Here is a 17,398-nt window from a genome sequence, read left to right as displayed (position 1 = left end):
ATAGAGACAGAAAGCGAGAAATCCCCCCCCAGAGGGGATGGTCACGCCGCAATCCCTTCTCCTCCATTCTCCTCTCGGGATCTTGGGCATGCACGCACATGTGCCCGGCATGAGTTCCGGGACATGAACCGCGGTCGACTACGTGGGAGTCCAGTGACATAGCCATTACGCTAACTGCTGGTTCCCTGTAAGTATTGTTTTAGGAGACACTTGTTTTGAATAAATTTATGTATAGTATGTGTCTTCTGCATCTCAATTGAAAATGTATTTTTCACTGTGGTCTAAGGTTAAAAAAAGTAAGAAACACTGATACGGAGCTTTACCGTTTCATATAATAATAGTTCAAACCATTCTGAAAAAAAAAATAAACATATATTTAAAGCATCTCTAATCTAAAATTTTGAATTACAAAATTCTTAAATATCTGAAATTTTTTTGAGTGCTGATATAATTCCACAAGTGGAAGATTTCACCTCTGACCTTAGGTAGTGGGTAACAGTCAAAATACTGCAGTATAAAATATTGTATTAAATTATCCTCGGGATCAGTGTATTAAGTGTATGTGAAACAAATTAATTTCATGTTTAAACTTGGATCCCATCCCCAAGATATCTCCTTGTGCACATAAAAATATTCCCAAATCCAAAAAATCTGAAAGTTGAAACACTTCTGGTCTCAAGAATATTAGATAAGGGATACCAATCAGAAAGAGAAGGCATAGAACAGTAGAATTCCATTTTAAATAAAGATGTATATATTCATATGTGAATATGCACAAAGAAAAGTGTCAATTGACACATACCAAAATATAAGTAATGATTGTATCTGTTTAATAGGTTAGGATTTTTAAACTTTTTCCTACCTTATGTACTGATTATTTAAATGAAAAAAAATCACTTGATTTTTTCAGTTATGAAATAGAATGTCCTTGAATTTATTATATTGGCATTTAAATGAAAAGTCACAAAATATGACCAGTAGTTAATTTATTAATCATCATTGGACCAGCAGGTGGCATGGAGGTTGAAGCGCTAGATCCACGTAGTTGATTGTGTGGTTCTAGTCCCAGACCTGGCAGTTTGAAAAATCACACTGGGAAAAAAAATCCCAAAAATTCCAAGAGGAGAATGGAGGAAATGGGATTACAATATAGCCATCCTCCCTGGGAAGTGATTTCTTTCACTTTCTCTCTCTGTCTCTCTCTGGTGAGTGCACATACCCTATACCAGAAAGCTAAAAATAATAATAATAGTAATACAGACACACACACACACACACACACCATTATTTAGACTAACAAGAAATGACACCAAAACTTCTCATGATAAATGGACATAGGAAATGAAGAAGTAATACATTAGGTTAGGAAATACATATGAATAATAACCATGGAAAAATTTACAAGTGTTGTTTTAATATTTTTCTTTCTTTATATTATATAGAGAAGGACAAGCCATTATTTTTGTCATTGATAGCAGTGACAGATTAAGAATGGTTGTGGCTAAAGAAGAACTTGATACCCTTCTGAATCATCCAGGTATGTCATGTCTGTGATATATATGTGCTTTGGGAGTCCATTTATGTGTTGTTTTGTCCTTTGGTATTCACAAAAAGTGTTGCTTATACCATGTAATTATTTTTATTTAAAATTTTTGAATGTAAAACATTAGTTATGTGGAAATCATAGTATCTTTACATATATCACCATATTTTTTAAAATTCAAAGCTTTTTAAAAAATTTGGGAGTGTTTAACATTTATTTCCTGAAAAATAAAAATGCCCTTTTTTTCTCGATTACAGAAATATTATGCGCTGGTAGCAAAAAAAAATTAAAAAGAAAAAGAATCTATGTATTTCAGCATCCCTTAAAATGGTTTTGGTTACCCTCTTTTCATCCATTTTTCCACTTGTCTCTGAGAGTTTGTATGTGTGATTAACTACACCATTTTTACATGTGTATTGTGGGAATTTTTTTGAAACAAATCTTTTTTGTTTTTAATCTCCAACTGTCAGCTCCCCACCCCCTTTCAAGATACTAGTACTTACAACTTGTTATTTTTTCTTCCACCCTTTTTATATGTTTTATACACACACACACACACACACACAAGAACATAGATACTTACATAGGAAACAAAGGTATGTATAGGTTTGAGAGCTCTGGGGACTCTCGTTATTTTCCAAAATGAGTTTATTCATTATGTGCATCTGCATCTTCCTATTTGCAATTACCATAACATGATGGAAACATTTCCAAGTCAATAAAATGATGTCATTATTATTTTAATAGTGCCTAATATGCCATACTATGAGTGTACAGCACTTTGTTCATTCACCTGTTGATGAAAGTTCTTCTCCCCTAACCCCTACCTCTTTACAAACAGTGCTCTAGTAAAGACAGTAGAACTAGCTCAGCATTTCTAGACTTATTCTTGTCAAAGAGATTTAAGTAGGCTTTATGCTAGGACTTTTAGAAAAGGATGGTCATTTAAAAGAATTATGGATTTGTTAAAAATGGAATCAAACAGTGTAATGCTTTCTAACAGTTCTTGCTACTTAACCACAGTATCTTTGGTATTTTTATCAGACAACCTCAGGCTTGTTCAAATTCTTGAAAAAAAGTGATTCAGCCTGTACCTTTTATGTGACTCTTTCATTTTATTTATTTACTTATTTATTTATTCAATTTTCCCACAAACATTACATATCATAATATTTTTGCTTAAACATCATAGTTCTTGACAGTTAATAAACAACTTTCAAACTTTCCAAAAAATTAAATTTTAAATATAACTTTCAAAATATTTGTTATACTTTTGTTTGTGACTATATAACAACAGAGACAGTATGATTTTAAATTGTTTTGAGAAACTACTTACATGTCAACTACTCCGACTGTTGAGCGCAGACACCCTGCACACAGTTCACATGTGAACCTTCCCAACTCAGTTAAGTATTCTGTGGTTTACCATCTCGAGTAAAAATCAGTCTCTTTTTCTTCCTTCAAAGTCTTCCTCAAGGCAATCCTCTGGTTGTGGCCTCTCTTTTGCAATATCTCTACTGATTTTTACAATGTTGGGCTGGAAAAGTTCAAGTTATTTTACGGTATGAATTATTTCATATGACTTCTCTAACCCTCTCTGCCAGGAAGAACTGTTTGTGGTGCCAAGCAGTCTTTCCAAGAGCTTCTGTTGGCTTTCTTGAGATCTACCTTAGTTCCATAGCTTTTTGGTCACATCTTTAGATGTGGCATTTTAGTCAAAGCCCTGGCAATAACGAGTATTTACTATTTCTAATGCAAGGTAACAGGTTATTATTGCCTTTTATTTAACACTTTGAATATATTTTCCCATTCTTTCCTTGCTCTCATTGTTTCCAAGGAGAGGTCTAATGTTAGCCTGGTGGAATGACCTTTGTCAGTAACCTGACATTTCTCTTGACAATTTTAGTATCTTGTCCTTGTCTGTAGATTTGGCCTATCTAGCTATGACGTGCCTTGGAGAAGATCTTTTTAAGTTGATTCTATTTGGGGTCCTTTGTATTTCTTGGCTCTGGATATTTGAATGCCTCTCTAGGATTAGAAAGTTTGCTTCAAGGATTTCACGGAATAGATTATCATTGCTCTTACTAGTTTCTTCACCTTGTGGGATAATGATTATCCAGATATTTGGGCACTTAATGCTATCTAGTATTTCTCATATATTATGCTCACTTTGGGGATTATTTTCTCAGTCTTTTTGGTGATTTTTTTTCTAGGTCAGAGGTTTTGTCTTCGACATCTGAGATTCTATGTTCTGCATGGTCTAATCTGCTTTTAATACTTATGAGGGAGGTTTTGATTTTCTGTGTTACATCCTTCATCTCTAATAGCTCTGTTTGATTATTTTTTCATGGCTTGTATTTCTCCCTTCAAATTGTGAAAGAACTTGCTCACCTCCTGGAACTCGTTGTCTCTTTGTTCTTGGACCTTCCAGAGTTCATTGTCTCTCATCTCTCACATTTCATTTTGTTTTGTCACTGTGAATATTCTGAATTCTTCCCACAATTTCTTGCAGTTATTTCTAAGCATTCAGAGTGTGGGAGGAGGTTATCCACAGTCTCTTTGCAGTTTTGTTTCCATGATGCTCACCAAGCAACCTGCACTTTTTTTTTACTTTGGAACTGGATGTTACAAAGGCCTCACAGTTTCTAGGGAATAGGTAAACCTGAGTTGAGCTGTGGGGTTTCAACCAAGAGTTCAGAAGCATGTGCTCTCTACAGCTTCATACTTCTCCCTGCTGTTCACTCTGCAGTCTCTCTTCTCTGAATTTTCATCATTTGATAGTATATTCACTTTTGGCTAATTGCTTAGGGAAGGTTTCTGCAACTGTAGAATCATGTCCTTCCCTTTACTGTAAGGTACTTCTGAGAAAATTTCTGTCCTCTACTGTGTTTTGCAATGTGATCCACAGAAAGAGGTTTTGAGTTCAGATTTATAGAGAGGAGTTTCTTCATTTAGGCAGCAGGTTCAGTAAGGGTTGAGTATTTCTGTGACCCTAAAAGTATTCAGATGCTTCGCTACCATGCACGTAGGCCTGTCTAGACACTTAGTGTATGGAGGCTGAATAGCAAAAGGAGAAAGAAAGGTTAAAAATAATTTTAAAAAGAAAGGAAAAAAAAAGGGGGGGGGGGAACCAATAAAGGAAAAAAACTTTTTTTAGCATCAAAAAAATGAAAATGAACATGGCAAGATATGCCTCCGATTGAAATGGCTTCTGAAATTAGCAAGAGAAAGGTTGGAGGTTAGAAGTGTTTTAAAACTTTTTAAAAAAGAAAAAAAATTAAATAGAGACAGAGAGAAGACAGAAGTTTCCCTAACTGTCTGAGTTTTTTGGGAGTCAGGAAGGTGGGGTTTAGAGCAGAGATTCAGACTCTGGTCTCTGAACACTGCAGGACACACCTCAGATTGAAATGACTTCTGTCTGAGCTTTTTGGGGGTCTGGAAGATGGAGTTTAGAGCAAAGATTCAGTAGCCTTGGTCTCTCAACTCTATCACTTTAAAAACAGCACCCTTGTATGTGGGTTAGGAATTAATTTTTGATTATATATTCCCTTTTTTGTAATCTTTTTTTTTCTCCCCAAGCAGCATTGGAATATTGATCAATAAAGTGGAATAGTTCCTAAAATATCAGCTTCATACTCAATAGGAACCTTGATTTCCTCAGCTGAAGCCCTGACCATTATCTTTATGTACTGACCTTTTAGTTTATAGGATAGATTCCAAAGGGAGTGATTTCTCAGATGAAGTGTATATTAATTTTATTTAATTGAAGGCCACAAAAACGCTTTGAATAGCAAAATGTATCATGAACAGTCAAAGGAAAATGACAAGCAAGGGAAAATATTTGCAACTCGTATTATAGCTAGAGGGCTTATTTCCATACTAGTGTTCTTACAAATCATTAAGAAAGTAAAAACTCAATAGAAAATGGTAAAATGATGTTATAAAATAGTTCAACAACAAAAAAGTAAATTTAAACATATTGTGAATATAGAAATTTTTATCCATTCTCAAAAAAAATGCAAGTGAATACATTGTGATCATACTTTTCACTTACCACCCATTATATGGCAAAGATAAAAAATGTTCGATAACACTTGGCTAAGAAAGTGAAAATGCTGTCTGATATATTATTATTGAAATGTAAATTGATGTAATTCCTAAGGAAGGCATTATGGTAATTGCTATCAAATTGCAATTTACCTGTCCTTAGTCCCAGCAATTTCACTTCTCAGGTTTATCCTGCGTACACTCTAGCCCATGTACAAAATAACCTATGTACAAGTTTTTTCATCACAGCATTGTTTGTATTAGGTTGTCAGGAAAGTCATAACACATTTTTGCATAAGAAAACAGAAATATACCTGATTTTTTTTTGCTGACAATAGTTACAGAGACTGGTAACCAATATATTTCACTTGTAACCAATATATACTGGTTACATGAATTACAGTACATGGATCAAAGAAAGGATTATTCCAGAACTACTCAAATACTGAAGACGCTGCTCTGTATGTACTGATATGGGACCATCTCCAAGATCTATAATTAAATCAAGAGGTAAAGTTGTAAAATAATGAGATTGGTCAGATTGATTAGTATGATGAATAATATATAACAGTTATGTTTTAAATATTTCTACAAAGATTTTAAGACATTGATGATATGGGTTGCCTTTTTCATGAAGGGAGATTGCATGGCCTGGTGCAAATGTGAGAGGAAAATTTTTTTTTAGGAGAGGTTTTTCCATGCACTTGCTGGAAAGACAGAGAGACAGAAAGCAAGAAATCACCCTTCGGGAGATGGCCACTCCGCAATATCTTTTCCTCCATTCTCCTTTTGGGATCTTGGGCACGCACACACACATGCCCAGCGTGAGTTTAAGCCACCGGGTCTAGGACTCAAATCACAGTCAACTACATGGAAGTCCAGTGACATATCCATTACGCCAACTGCTGGTCTCGAGAGGAAAATTATTTTACAGTCTACCATTTTTGTCTTCTAAATTTTGAACCACTTATATATATTAGTTATTCAAAAGAATGAGAACTCTTCCAAATTATAACAATGTAAAAATATTCAAAGTCTGGCTTGTTACTTGTAATATTATGGCTAAAAATAGTATAATGAGGACCCAATTTCTCTTTCTTGTACTTGAAGTTTACCTCCTGTCTGTTCACATCAAAAATGAAACAAAATATACCCTTTTGAGTAGGAGTTTTCTGTTACTACTGAGCTTATTGAGTCCCCCTTCCCACAGTCTAATCTTGCTTATCTTTGGTTTGAGGCTAGCCTAACCAAGCAGCAAGTGGTTTTAGAAAGAAGTGTTTTTAAAATTTCTTCTTGCTCAAAAACAAGCCTAACAGTATGTGTCTTCAAATGTTTTTGCATGTGTAATACAGACAAAATTAGAGTACAGTTTAATTAATTTCGATTTTAAGGATTTGGGGCAAGTGATTCCAAAAGCTGGAAGTATGATGGTCGTCTCATTTTCTCTTTCAGATATTAAACACCGCCGAATTCCAATCTTATTCTTTGCGAACAAAATGGATCTTAGAGATGCAGTGACATCTATAAAAGTATCTCAGTTGCTGTGTTTAGAGAACATCAAAGATAAACCATGGCATATTTGGTAATGTGTTATATTTATTTTTTATTTTATCTTTGTGAAAATATTTCTAAGCTTCAGGAGTGTTTTTCCTGCTTCATTTTTTAATGAACATGATAAGATTTAAGCTAAGGGTTTTGTTTTATCCAAGTGGCAATACATGTATTCATGAATATATTAGTGTTAAAATAATTTCAAACCTTTTTGAGAACAGAAAAATATTAATAATTCCTGTATGAGAGCACTTAAACAGCCTGTTTACTTACCTGACTTCAACCACATAGATTTCTTTCCATGTGAAATCAGCCAATCATAATTCTACCTCAGGGCATCTGCACTTGTTTCCTCTGCCCCCTTGTCATTCTCTGAATTTATGTTCCTGGTGTGCTATTGTACTTTCTTCAGAAGGGTCACAATTAACAGGTCACAACTTTTGCTTTTCCTTTTATTTTTTTCAGTTTTTTTTTGGTTTTTAGTCGTCTTCCTGTGCTAGTGCATTAGCTCCTTGAGAACTGAGTTTGTCAGTTTCGTTCACTTGTGTAACCTCCTACGATAATGATAGTACTTGGTATGTAATAGGTATACAGTAAGTGTTTTTAAATGAACAAATAGAAACAGGACTATCGATTTTATTTGGGCATACAGTTGAACTCCTAAATAGTGTCAGAATTTATTGTGCATTGTTTACTTGGCAAACAGTCTCTTTCTAATGTAGTTAACTCCAATTTGACTTTCAGAATATCCTAACAATGTTCATCAGAGATTACATATTACATAGTATATAACACTTCTTACTACTTTTCTGAAGCTCCTTTTTACACATCTACCTCCTTCTGTTCTAAAATGTCCTTCTCTGCCAGAATTTTCCTCTTTTTATGAGAAAGTTTCTATGGGGAAAAGTTGGACACAGAAGCAAAGAAATTCACTGCCTACTGAATTGGGGCTAGAAGGTGAAAACAAGGGAGTAGCAGAGTTTAGAAAAGAATTTTAAGAGCTTGCCTTGGTCCTGAAAGAGTAATAGTATAGTGTAGAGCTTGGGAAAGCTTTTCAGACTCCCCTGTACTCAAGGCCTCCACCCAGGAGTGAAATACTGCATATCTTGAAAATTGTCCTTCATGATCAGAGGAAAAGTCAATGTTTATGAAATTTCTTGAGTTGGAATTTGAGGTCTTAAGGTATTTGGCTGGTAGAGAGGGGTGGAATTTTGGATAGACAAACATCTTGATGTAGAACCTTTGTACTCTGTATCATATCTAAATTAATTACCTCTGAAGTAGAATAATTTTTAATTTTTACACTGTATTAAATGTTATGACTGCCTTTATTGAAAATCAAACATTCAAAAATGGATCTAATTACAAAATGCCCTCTTTCTACTTAAAATAATGAATTACTGAATTTTACCAGATGTCTTTATTTAATTGTAACATGTCAGTATGCTTTTGTGAGAGAAAAAAATGATATCCTGATGCTATAAGGAAGTGGAATGTCATATTACCAGTTTCTAGATTTTTTTAATACAATTGACAGAATACCAAGTAGTTCTGATAAACTTATCTGTAATTTTGATACCTCTGTTCAACCTAAACATCTCCCCGCTAAATTCAAGTTAGTGTTTCATTTTTTAAACTTTGTTCTTCTTCTTCTTTTTTTTTTTTTTTGGCAATTATTTTATGAGAGAATAAGAGTGGGAGAGGGAGGGAATTGAAGAGAGACAGGCATTCCTTGACAGGGTCTCCCTGTGTAATGATTTTCCTGTCCCAGCCTCCCAGTTGGCCAGGACCACAGGTGCATGCCTCCAACCAGTTTTTAGTTTTGGCCAAGAACTGAACCCAGGGTTCCCATGCAGCCTCAGCAACCACATCACAGTGTTCTTCCACTTGTGCTGTTGTGGATGGGCCTGCAGTACTTTTTAAATAATGTGGCAAATTGAAAACATATGTATCCTTCTTTTCTTTTTTTTTTTTATAAAGGTAATTAATGCTCAGTGATACAGAGAAAATATTGCCTCTCTCTTGCTTAAATACAAATTACATTTGCAGGGCAATAAAGAAAATACCACAAAGAAGTATAGTCTGAGAAATTAGAGGAAGATGTGGTTTATTTGTTACCATCATACTAAACATATGGTCAACTCTAATTTTCAGGGTTTGATTATGTTACTCTACTCAGGTAGAGTCCTTTGACTCAGTCTTTGGCACAGAATTCACTTATTAGCCTGTGGGGAAGCCAAATAATGAGTAGATAAATGTATAAAACATCAGCTGGATAGATGAAATAAAATAAAGAACAATAAGAAAAAGAATAATAGAGAGTTGTTTCTTCTCTCAGACCTAACTGAAGTCAGGAGCAACTCGTGAAAATTTGGAGGAATAATTGTCTAGATAGAGGGGCCAGCAAGAAAAAGGCCCTTTTTGGAGGAGAGTGTGCCTAGTGTGTTCCAAGAACAGAAAAAGTTTCAGGCTACCTGGTGTAGAACAGTCTAGGGGCATGTGATGTGTAGGCTGTGAAGCCATTGAGAAATAACCAGGGCCCATATCACACAGGTTCTTGTAGAATTTGAAGACTTTGGCTTTCATTCTTATGATTCTTCTGAAAGGAAAGGTAGACTCCAAATTGTTGGGACTTGTTAGAAAAAGATTTGGGGCTTTTAGTAGGCTAGCTATACCTCCACCAGAGGGGTAGGATTGATTTTCATCGTAACACTTGTTTGGGACTATATGTGTGTGGTCAATAGCTTGATTTTTCTTAGTTTAAGTTTTGCAGCTACTGATATTTTGCTTTTACTATAGATAACCAGTAATTTGCTTTGAGTAATTGCAAATCTCATACTGTTGGTTGATGTCTTTCTATTCTAAAATAACTATGATAAGCCATATTTTAGTCTAATAATTTTCTTTGAGGTGATTTCTCCTTTAGAATTAGAATCCAATTCTTTTATGTATTTTATTACATTTTAAACTCATGCTTCAGCATACTAAAAGGAATCCTAACCAAAAAATCTAATTATATGTGTTAATTGCTATTATACAATCACCGTTTGAAAATAAATCACTAGTAGCATGCTATGAGAAACTATCAGTCTTCATCTTTGAAAAAATAATTTGATACTTTAAAAGTCCTCTGCAGTTTTTAGTTTATATAACTTAATTATGATTATATATAAAAGTTACAATATAAAACTATGCTTAAAATCCACTGAGGTTTTATTTTATTTTACCACCTTTACCAAAGCTATGATTATGGATTTATGTCCTGTAGGGAACAAATTTCATTTCAAATAAAGTTGCTTCTTCCTATGATTATGTTAGAATCTCTATCAAGCATTTCTAGTAAGTAAATGCTGTTGAACCATTGAGGCCAGGTATAGTAGGATGGTGGACTCTATAAAACTTTTTTACCACTGGGACCAGCAGTTAGCGTAATGACTATGTTGCTGGACTCCCACATAGTCAACCGCGGTTCACGTCCTGAATCCGGTAGCTTAAAACTCACGCCGGGCGCATGTGTGTGCGTGTCCAAGATCCCGAGAGGAGAATGGAGGAGAAGGGATTGTGGCGTGGCCATCCCCCCTGGGGGGGTGATTTCTCACTTTCTGTCTCTCTGTCTCTCTGTCTGTCTGGCGAGCGCACGCACCCTATAGCAAAAAAAAAAAAGAAAAAATTTTTACCACTGAAATAATAACTCAAAAGTCTATGCTTTGTTTATGTCAGTCTAAGTACTATTCCTAGGGTAATAATCTTTAATGGTACAGTTTTCAAAACATGTATACAAATTATGAATAATTTATTCATATCTTGCTCCTGAGCAGACTTTCATTTCCTATTTACCTTCTATTTAAATGCTTAACTCATTTTGCTCAGATATTTTATTAGAGTATAGTTTACCACGTGGCAAAATTGTAATCCTCTATTCTTGTAGTTATATGATGTAATGAAATGGATATATTTCTTATGAATTTATTTCAGTGCTAGTGATGCCATAAAAGGAGAAGGATTGCAAGAAGGTGTAGCCTGGCTTCAAGGTACATCACAAAGTACTATGACTCTTCAGCCTTTGTTTCCTTTCCACTCACATTTTTGTTTCCTTTTTGATATTTTATTTTTATTATATCATTGCCTTTTTCCTCTTGTTTCCATTTATTTCTGCTGTCAGAAAAAACAGTACAGTAAGTATCCAATACCTTGCTCCACTTACTTCTATTGATTTTTTTTTCTAAAAGATTTATTTAAATAAAGTGTCTGAATATCTTTACAGTTAATATATACAAAAGTGTAGAAAACAATTTTAATTTATGGTAATAAATTTCTCTCAGATCTAGTAATGGAAGCACATTTGTAATTTGGAACAAATGTTAGCCTTACTATTAAAGTAAGTCTGAATGGCATAGATCTTTTAAGAATAATACTGTACTCCATATATACCTCTATTTCTGCATAACATGTAAATAGAATTTTAAGGCTTGTATTTATTAATTGTATTATACATACTGGTATTCTATTGATGTTTTGTATATTGGCAGTTTTTGTTAGTCATCGAAATAATTATCATAGGTTGGTTATAGGCTTACTATTTCAAGGAATAAATGAAGATATATAATTTTTCCCAAGATTACATTGTCTACTAGCCAAAGGAAAGTCTTGAAACATACAGAGCAACAGATAGATGCAAATGAAACCAAATTCTTTAGGTCCTTATTGAAGGATTTAATGGTCAGTTCAAAAATGTCCAATTGTGTGCACTGAAGGTCATTCCTATTAGGTAGCTCCCTGCCTTGAACAAGGGTGCATGACAAGGTATAAATTCTGCTTGTAATCTTGAAGTATGAATCCTTCCTGCACTAACCTTTTAAAGCCAGTTCTATGTGGTTTCTTTTTTTTTCTATATGTTGGCAACAATAGCAGGGATATAGCACATGGCAGGCAAAACAGCCTGCCTGCCCATATATAAAGGCATGTTTCTTTGGTTTAAAGTACTTAATGTACATTTCATAAATATTTGTATGTGCTATTAGTATAATATTGTGTTCTAGTTAACTTCTTAGGATATTGTATTTTTATCTCTTAAGCATGTGATCTAATGAAATTTACAATTAGACTCTAAGAACAGTCTAATCATTTTATAATTAAGTGGAAATTAATTGAGAACTTATAGTGGCTTTCAGATTTTTCTGTGACCTCATCAACCTAATTTCTTATACTATTGTAAAGAAGTAGTCAAGATTATGAAATAGATTCTCACCAGAAACAAATAGGTTACAGAAGAACATTGCAGAAAATATACCAGAAACATACTTTGAGCCTTGTTTTTTAATTTAGAAGTAGTAACGATTGCTCACAGTGAAGACATAGTATGGCTGGAAACCCTACTGTCATTCATAATAAAGTAATTCAAAGCATAGTTCTTACTGAAAATAGGATACAGATCATCTGGACTTTAAATTATACCTCTTGCATGTCCTTTTTTCCTCATTTTGTCTGTAGCAAGCAGGCCACTAGGTGTCAGTAATGATCCAGCATCATAGTACCAATTGCCACCTATGCTCTGCCTAGCCTAATTTTTATTTCTTTGATTTTTCTTATCAATTATCTCTCTTACTTCCCAAGTATTTTTAAGGAGGACACATTGTTAGAAATACCTTTCTGTCCTTACGTTGACATATTTACATATTTATGACCTTTCACAATAGTACTCTGAAAGGTAAGTCATAGTATCTCCATTTTATAAAAGTCAGCAGAACTTGGGCTTTTAAGTCCAGCAGCAGCTTTATTCCACCAGCTATCATTAACTCTTACGTATTAGCTAGCATCTCTTATTATCTTATGAAGGTGATTTTTTTCATCTGTAAAATTAAAAAATAAAATATTGTAAATTGTTGTATACATTAAATTAGGTATTCTATGTGTTAAAATCCCTATCACAAGAAAGCACTCAATAAATGTCAGATTTACCCTCTTACCTAACGACTCTACTGAGCAGAAGAGGAAACTAAGTAGATCGTTTTGAAAGTGGTGTGAGTTCAGACTTGAATAGGAGATCATAGTTTCCATGTAGTATTAAATAGTTTACATTTCGATATTCCTAATTGTCATTCTGAATTTGAAGAGAGGTAAGAACCTATTGTGCAGTCCAACTGCAGTATTGCATGCTGCTAAGACATTGGCCTTCACAGGCTTTGACCACATGAGAGTACTGGATTCAGTTCCTGGCCCAGTTTACAGACTGGACTCAGTGGCATGTGCTGTAATCCCAGCTCATTGGGAGGCTGAGGTAGGAAGGTCATGTCTCAAGGCCGGCCTAGCAACATAGTGAGGCCCTGTCTATAAAAGAACAGGGCAAGGTCATTCACACCTGTGGTCCCAGCTGGGAGGCTGAGGCAGAATGATTGTGACACGATGAGACCATGCCTTCTTTTTTAAAAAGAAAACTCTTTTGCAAAGTAAGTAGCAGAAAACATAGGCAACTAATCTGCGCCTGTAAATTATTAGCTAGTGGCATTTTTGTAAATCTAACTGTGACAATGTTCTGAACTTATATTCCTTCATTTTGCTTCTAGAATTCTGAAATTTCCTAGCATGGTAAACAAGGCCTTTGATTCATTTTTGTACCAATTTAATCTTAATATTTAAATTTAAGGTTGGAAAAATTGGGTGAAATGTTAAATGACACATTTAATGGTCATTCTCTCATGGTAAAGTTCTCAATAATTGTGAATAACAAACCAAAGACAAGAACCCATACTAGACAATGAGGTCTTTTTTAAAAAACCACTACATAATACACAGAACTTGTTACAGAGCCAAAAATTATCTAGCTCTGAAACTTTCAAATGGGGTATTCTTAAAAAGTTATGTTCCCAAATAACTAATTAAACTTACTCATTTGATCACTTTATCTTTATAAAAAAATTAATAATTCACATTTTAATGTTAAACTTTTATAAACTATGTGTCTGGGTTTTCCAATGAAAGGTAGAAGATTGAACACATATACTTCATTTCATTCCCTCTTCAAATCTCAATAACAGTAAAAAGACTTCTTTTTTAAGATGTTGTTAACCTGGGGACCAGCAGGTGGCATGATGGTCAAGGCACTGGACACTCCCACATGGCTGACCACGGTTCAAGTCCCAGACCTGGCGGCTTGCTTTCTCACTTTCTCTCTCTCTCTGGTCAAATTAAGATAAATGAATGAATAAATAAAAATTAAATAAAATCATTTTTAAAAAGATGTTAATGTAAACATGAAAAAAGAATGGAAATGGTGAAAATAGCAACCAAATTTTAGAAGCTGGATATCTGATAAATGTTGAATAACTTAACAGACCTGAGAAAGCTGAATTCTAAACTAGCACTGGAGAAATCTGGAAAGCAGCCTAATTTACATTGGACATTCTCCCAAAGGTATAGAAATTGGTGGAAATTAAAAATAAAGATGAAGTGGTGTTGAAAAAAGAAGATGCAATTTTATTCTCTGCAAAGAATCAAACAGTTTTTCAGAACTGGGGGGAAAGAAAGGCATAATTGCATGTGGTAATGCTGAACTGAAAATGAGACATAACTAGAAGTTTTCATAATGAATATTGTAACTCTCGTCTACCTTCTACTTCTCCCAGAAAATACTGGCAGTAGGCAGGAGAAAGGAAACATCAACTTTGAGGAATCTGACCAGCTGAAGAAAAAAGACCTAAGGGCATTAGTATTGAAAATTTCTAAGAAAATGTCTTAGTCACACTAAAATGCAGACCATATTTGACAGTCCTTACACAAATTTCCGTAGTCCAATCAGCTTTTTAATGTTCTCATTTGTATGAAGATGACACAGGACCACCAAGCATTTGAGAATTAATCATGAAATAGGACAATATAAACAAACAAATTAGAGGAAGTAAAATTTATGTAGGGAGAACATTTCAAAAGCCCATTAGAGCGTATCTTCAAGGAGATGAGAGTACTACTTTCATAAATTTGACCAGGATACTGCTTGAAAGAGACGAAGAACAAAGAACTAAGTTCTTTGGAGATAATAATAGAAATGGAAAACTCAATAAAAAGACAAAATGTAGGTAGTATAAAAAAAATAGAGCAAAAAAAAAAAAGAAAAAGAAGAATAGGGAATCGGAGCAAAAAGAAAGTCAAGGTCATGTGTAGGAGACTGGATATTCAAATAACCGGAAATTCAGCAAGAAGGAACAGAAAATTGGTGGGTAGCAAATCATCAAACACTAATTTAAAGAACCAAATAGTGAGTTTTCACTTGAAAGTCCTATCAAGAGCTCTTGCAGTGGATGAAAATATTCCCACACCAAGGTGCATTATTATTAAAATTTAATGTTGAAGACAATTAAGATTTTACAAGCTTCCTGAGAGGGGAAAAAAAAATGAGGTTTCATGTAGAAGATAAGGAAACAGTAACGTCAAATTTCTCAACAGCAACAACTAGGAAGCTAAGAAGGCAAGGCCTGGTAAAGTCCAAGGAGCAAATGATGAAATTATATTCTTAGGCAATATCAATATATTGAGTAGGTTAAAAAAATTATAGTATGTAAAATCTCAAGATATGATAAAAACAAAACTATAATACAAATTGTACTTTAAAAATATAGGCGTAAGGCTGACCCTGTAGCCTAGTGGTCAAGGGAACCAGGTCTCATATGACCAAAGGCAATCTGAATCCCAGCTCTGGTGCCTTAAGAAACATGTCAGGTGTGTAGAGATGCGTGTCCAGAATACCAAGAGGATGAAGAAATAGAGAAGGGATTGCAGCGTAATCACACCCCACTGGGGGATGCGCTATCTTTCACTGTCTCTCTCTGATGAGCACATTTCCTCTCTGATAACTAAAAAAATAAAAGAAAAAATGGTGTATGCATGTTGTATAGATTTGTCTTGGATTATTTTAGAAAATAGGTTTTGCCCTGTAAAGACTGTTCATTTTTATTTGTTTGTTTGTTTGTTTTTGTTATCAGATCAGATCCAGGCGGTGAAGACATGAAAAGATAGTATTGGGAAACCTCAGCACTTTTCTGTTCAAGAAATTTATCTAAGGCAACTCAATACTTCAACTTTTTAAAAAGATGTTTGTGCATCTAAGAATACTTTATAATCTGCTTACATTTATGGACTCTGAATGAGCTTTTTAAGAACATAGACTTCAGGTATGCTAATCTGGCCATTCATTATATGAAAACTAAATATTCCCTGAAAAGGGCTCCTTAGAATTATCAGCTCCTTGGTAAAGGCCTACATTTGATTGCAATTAGAACGTGTAAAACTTAAGAGTTATGAGCCATCTCAATATTTACCCATCATGATTTATATCCTTAATGTTTTTTTATTTTTTGAATTATCTTTTTTAAAACTTAGTTTACTGTATGACTGCATTATGAATTGTGCTTGTGCAAAAGAACCTTAAATATTTATAAGGGGCTGTGGGTAATTAATATATATTAAATTTTTACTATGTGTCACCATCAATAAAACATAAAATGTAATATATCAACTAGTGTGCTTTCTTTAATGCTGGAAAAAATAATGTTGTTTTACTATGCTGTTTGGTGTTTTATTGTTAAGCACTAGTAATTGGTCAGAGACCCAAGTTAAGCTCGGTTTATTTATTCAGTGTATAATGAATATTTCTACACCTACGAAACAGTTGTGATACACAGCAATGGTAATAACAAGGTAAATAAAACATATTCCTTATCTTCAGAGAACTTAAAACTTAGGGAGAATTTGAGAACCTATTCTCTTTTTCTTAAAATTTTTTTCAAGAGGATATGTGTGCTTGCCAGAGAGAGAGAGAGAGGGAAAGTAAGAAAGCACCATCTTGTGGGGGATGGTCATACCACAGTCCCTCTTCACATCTTATTTTGGGATTTTGGGCATGCATGTAAATGCATCTGTTATGTTTTTCAAGCCTTCTGGTTCAGGACTCTTCCTGCATAGTTGGTCGTGTGAGATCTAGCCATCTTAATCACCACACCACAAAATGACCCCAAAAACTTTTTCATACATAGTACTTTATTGACTAAATAAAAATCACTTAAAAACTGCACTGAAATTCCTAAGTGTTTTTTCATGTTTAGACATCCCTATGCTCTAACGTTTAATTCATTAATATCTACATTTGAATGTAGCACCTTGTAAAATGTTCAAAACTTATTCTATCATGTATTTTGCATTTCAACATTTTAATATGGCTGTATGTATCCTGTGCTTTATAGAGCACAAAGGACTGAGTTTTTTGGT

The 17,398-nt window shown here is 34.2% G+C and overlaps 1 protein-coding gene across 2 annotated transcripts in view; it reads left to right on the top strand.

Annotated features, from left to right (window-relative positions):
* Positions 1-16,612, top strand: part of ARL6 (ARF like GTPase 6) — a 29,488-nt gene extending 12,876 nt beyond the window's left edge. For both annotated transcript variants that reach the window (XM_006171562.3, XM_006171561.3), the window contains exons 5-8: positions 1,443-1,537; positions 7,043-7,172; positions 11,117-11,172; positions 16,117-16,612. In XM_006171562.3, coding sequence (XP_006171624.1) covers positions 1,443-1,537; positions 7,043-7,172; positions 11,117-11,172; positions 16,117-16,142 — 307 coding nt within the window. In that variant the 3' untranslated portion in view covers positions 16,143-16,612. The remainder of the gene's footprint in view (positions 1-1,442; positions 1,538-7,042; positions 7,173-11,116; positions 11,173-16,116) is intronic.
* The last annotated feature ends 786 nt before the right edge of the window (positions 16,613-17,398 follow it).

The sequence above is a fragment of the Tupaia chinensis genome, unplaced genomic scaffold (assembly GCF_000334495.1).
Source record: "Tupaia chinensis unplaced genomic scaffold, TupChi_1.0 Scaffold149851_1, whole genome shotgun sequence".
Classification (NCBI taxonomy): Eukaryota; Metazoa; Chordata; class Mammalia; order Scandentia; family Tupaiidae; genus Tupaia; species Tupaia belangeri.
This window is presented reverse-complemented; position numbering and strand designations above follow the sequence as displayed.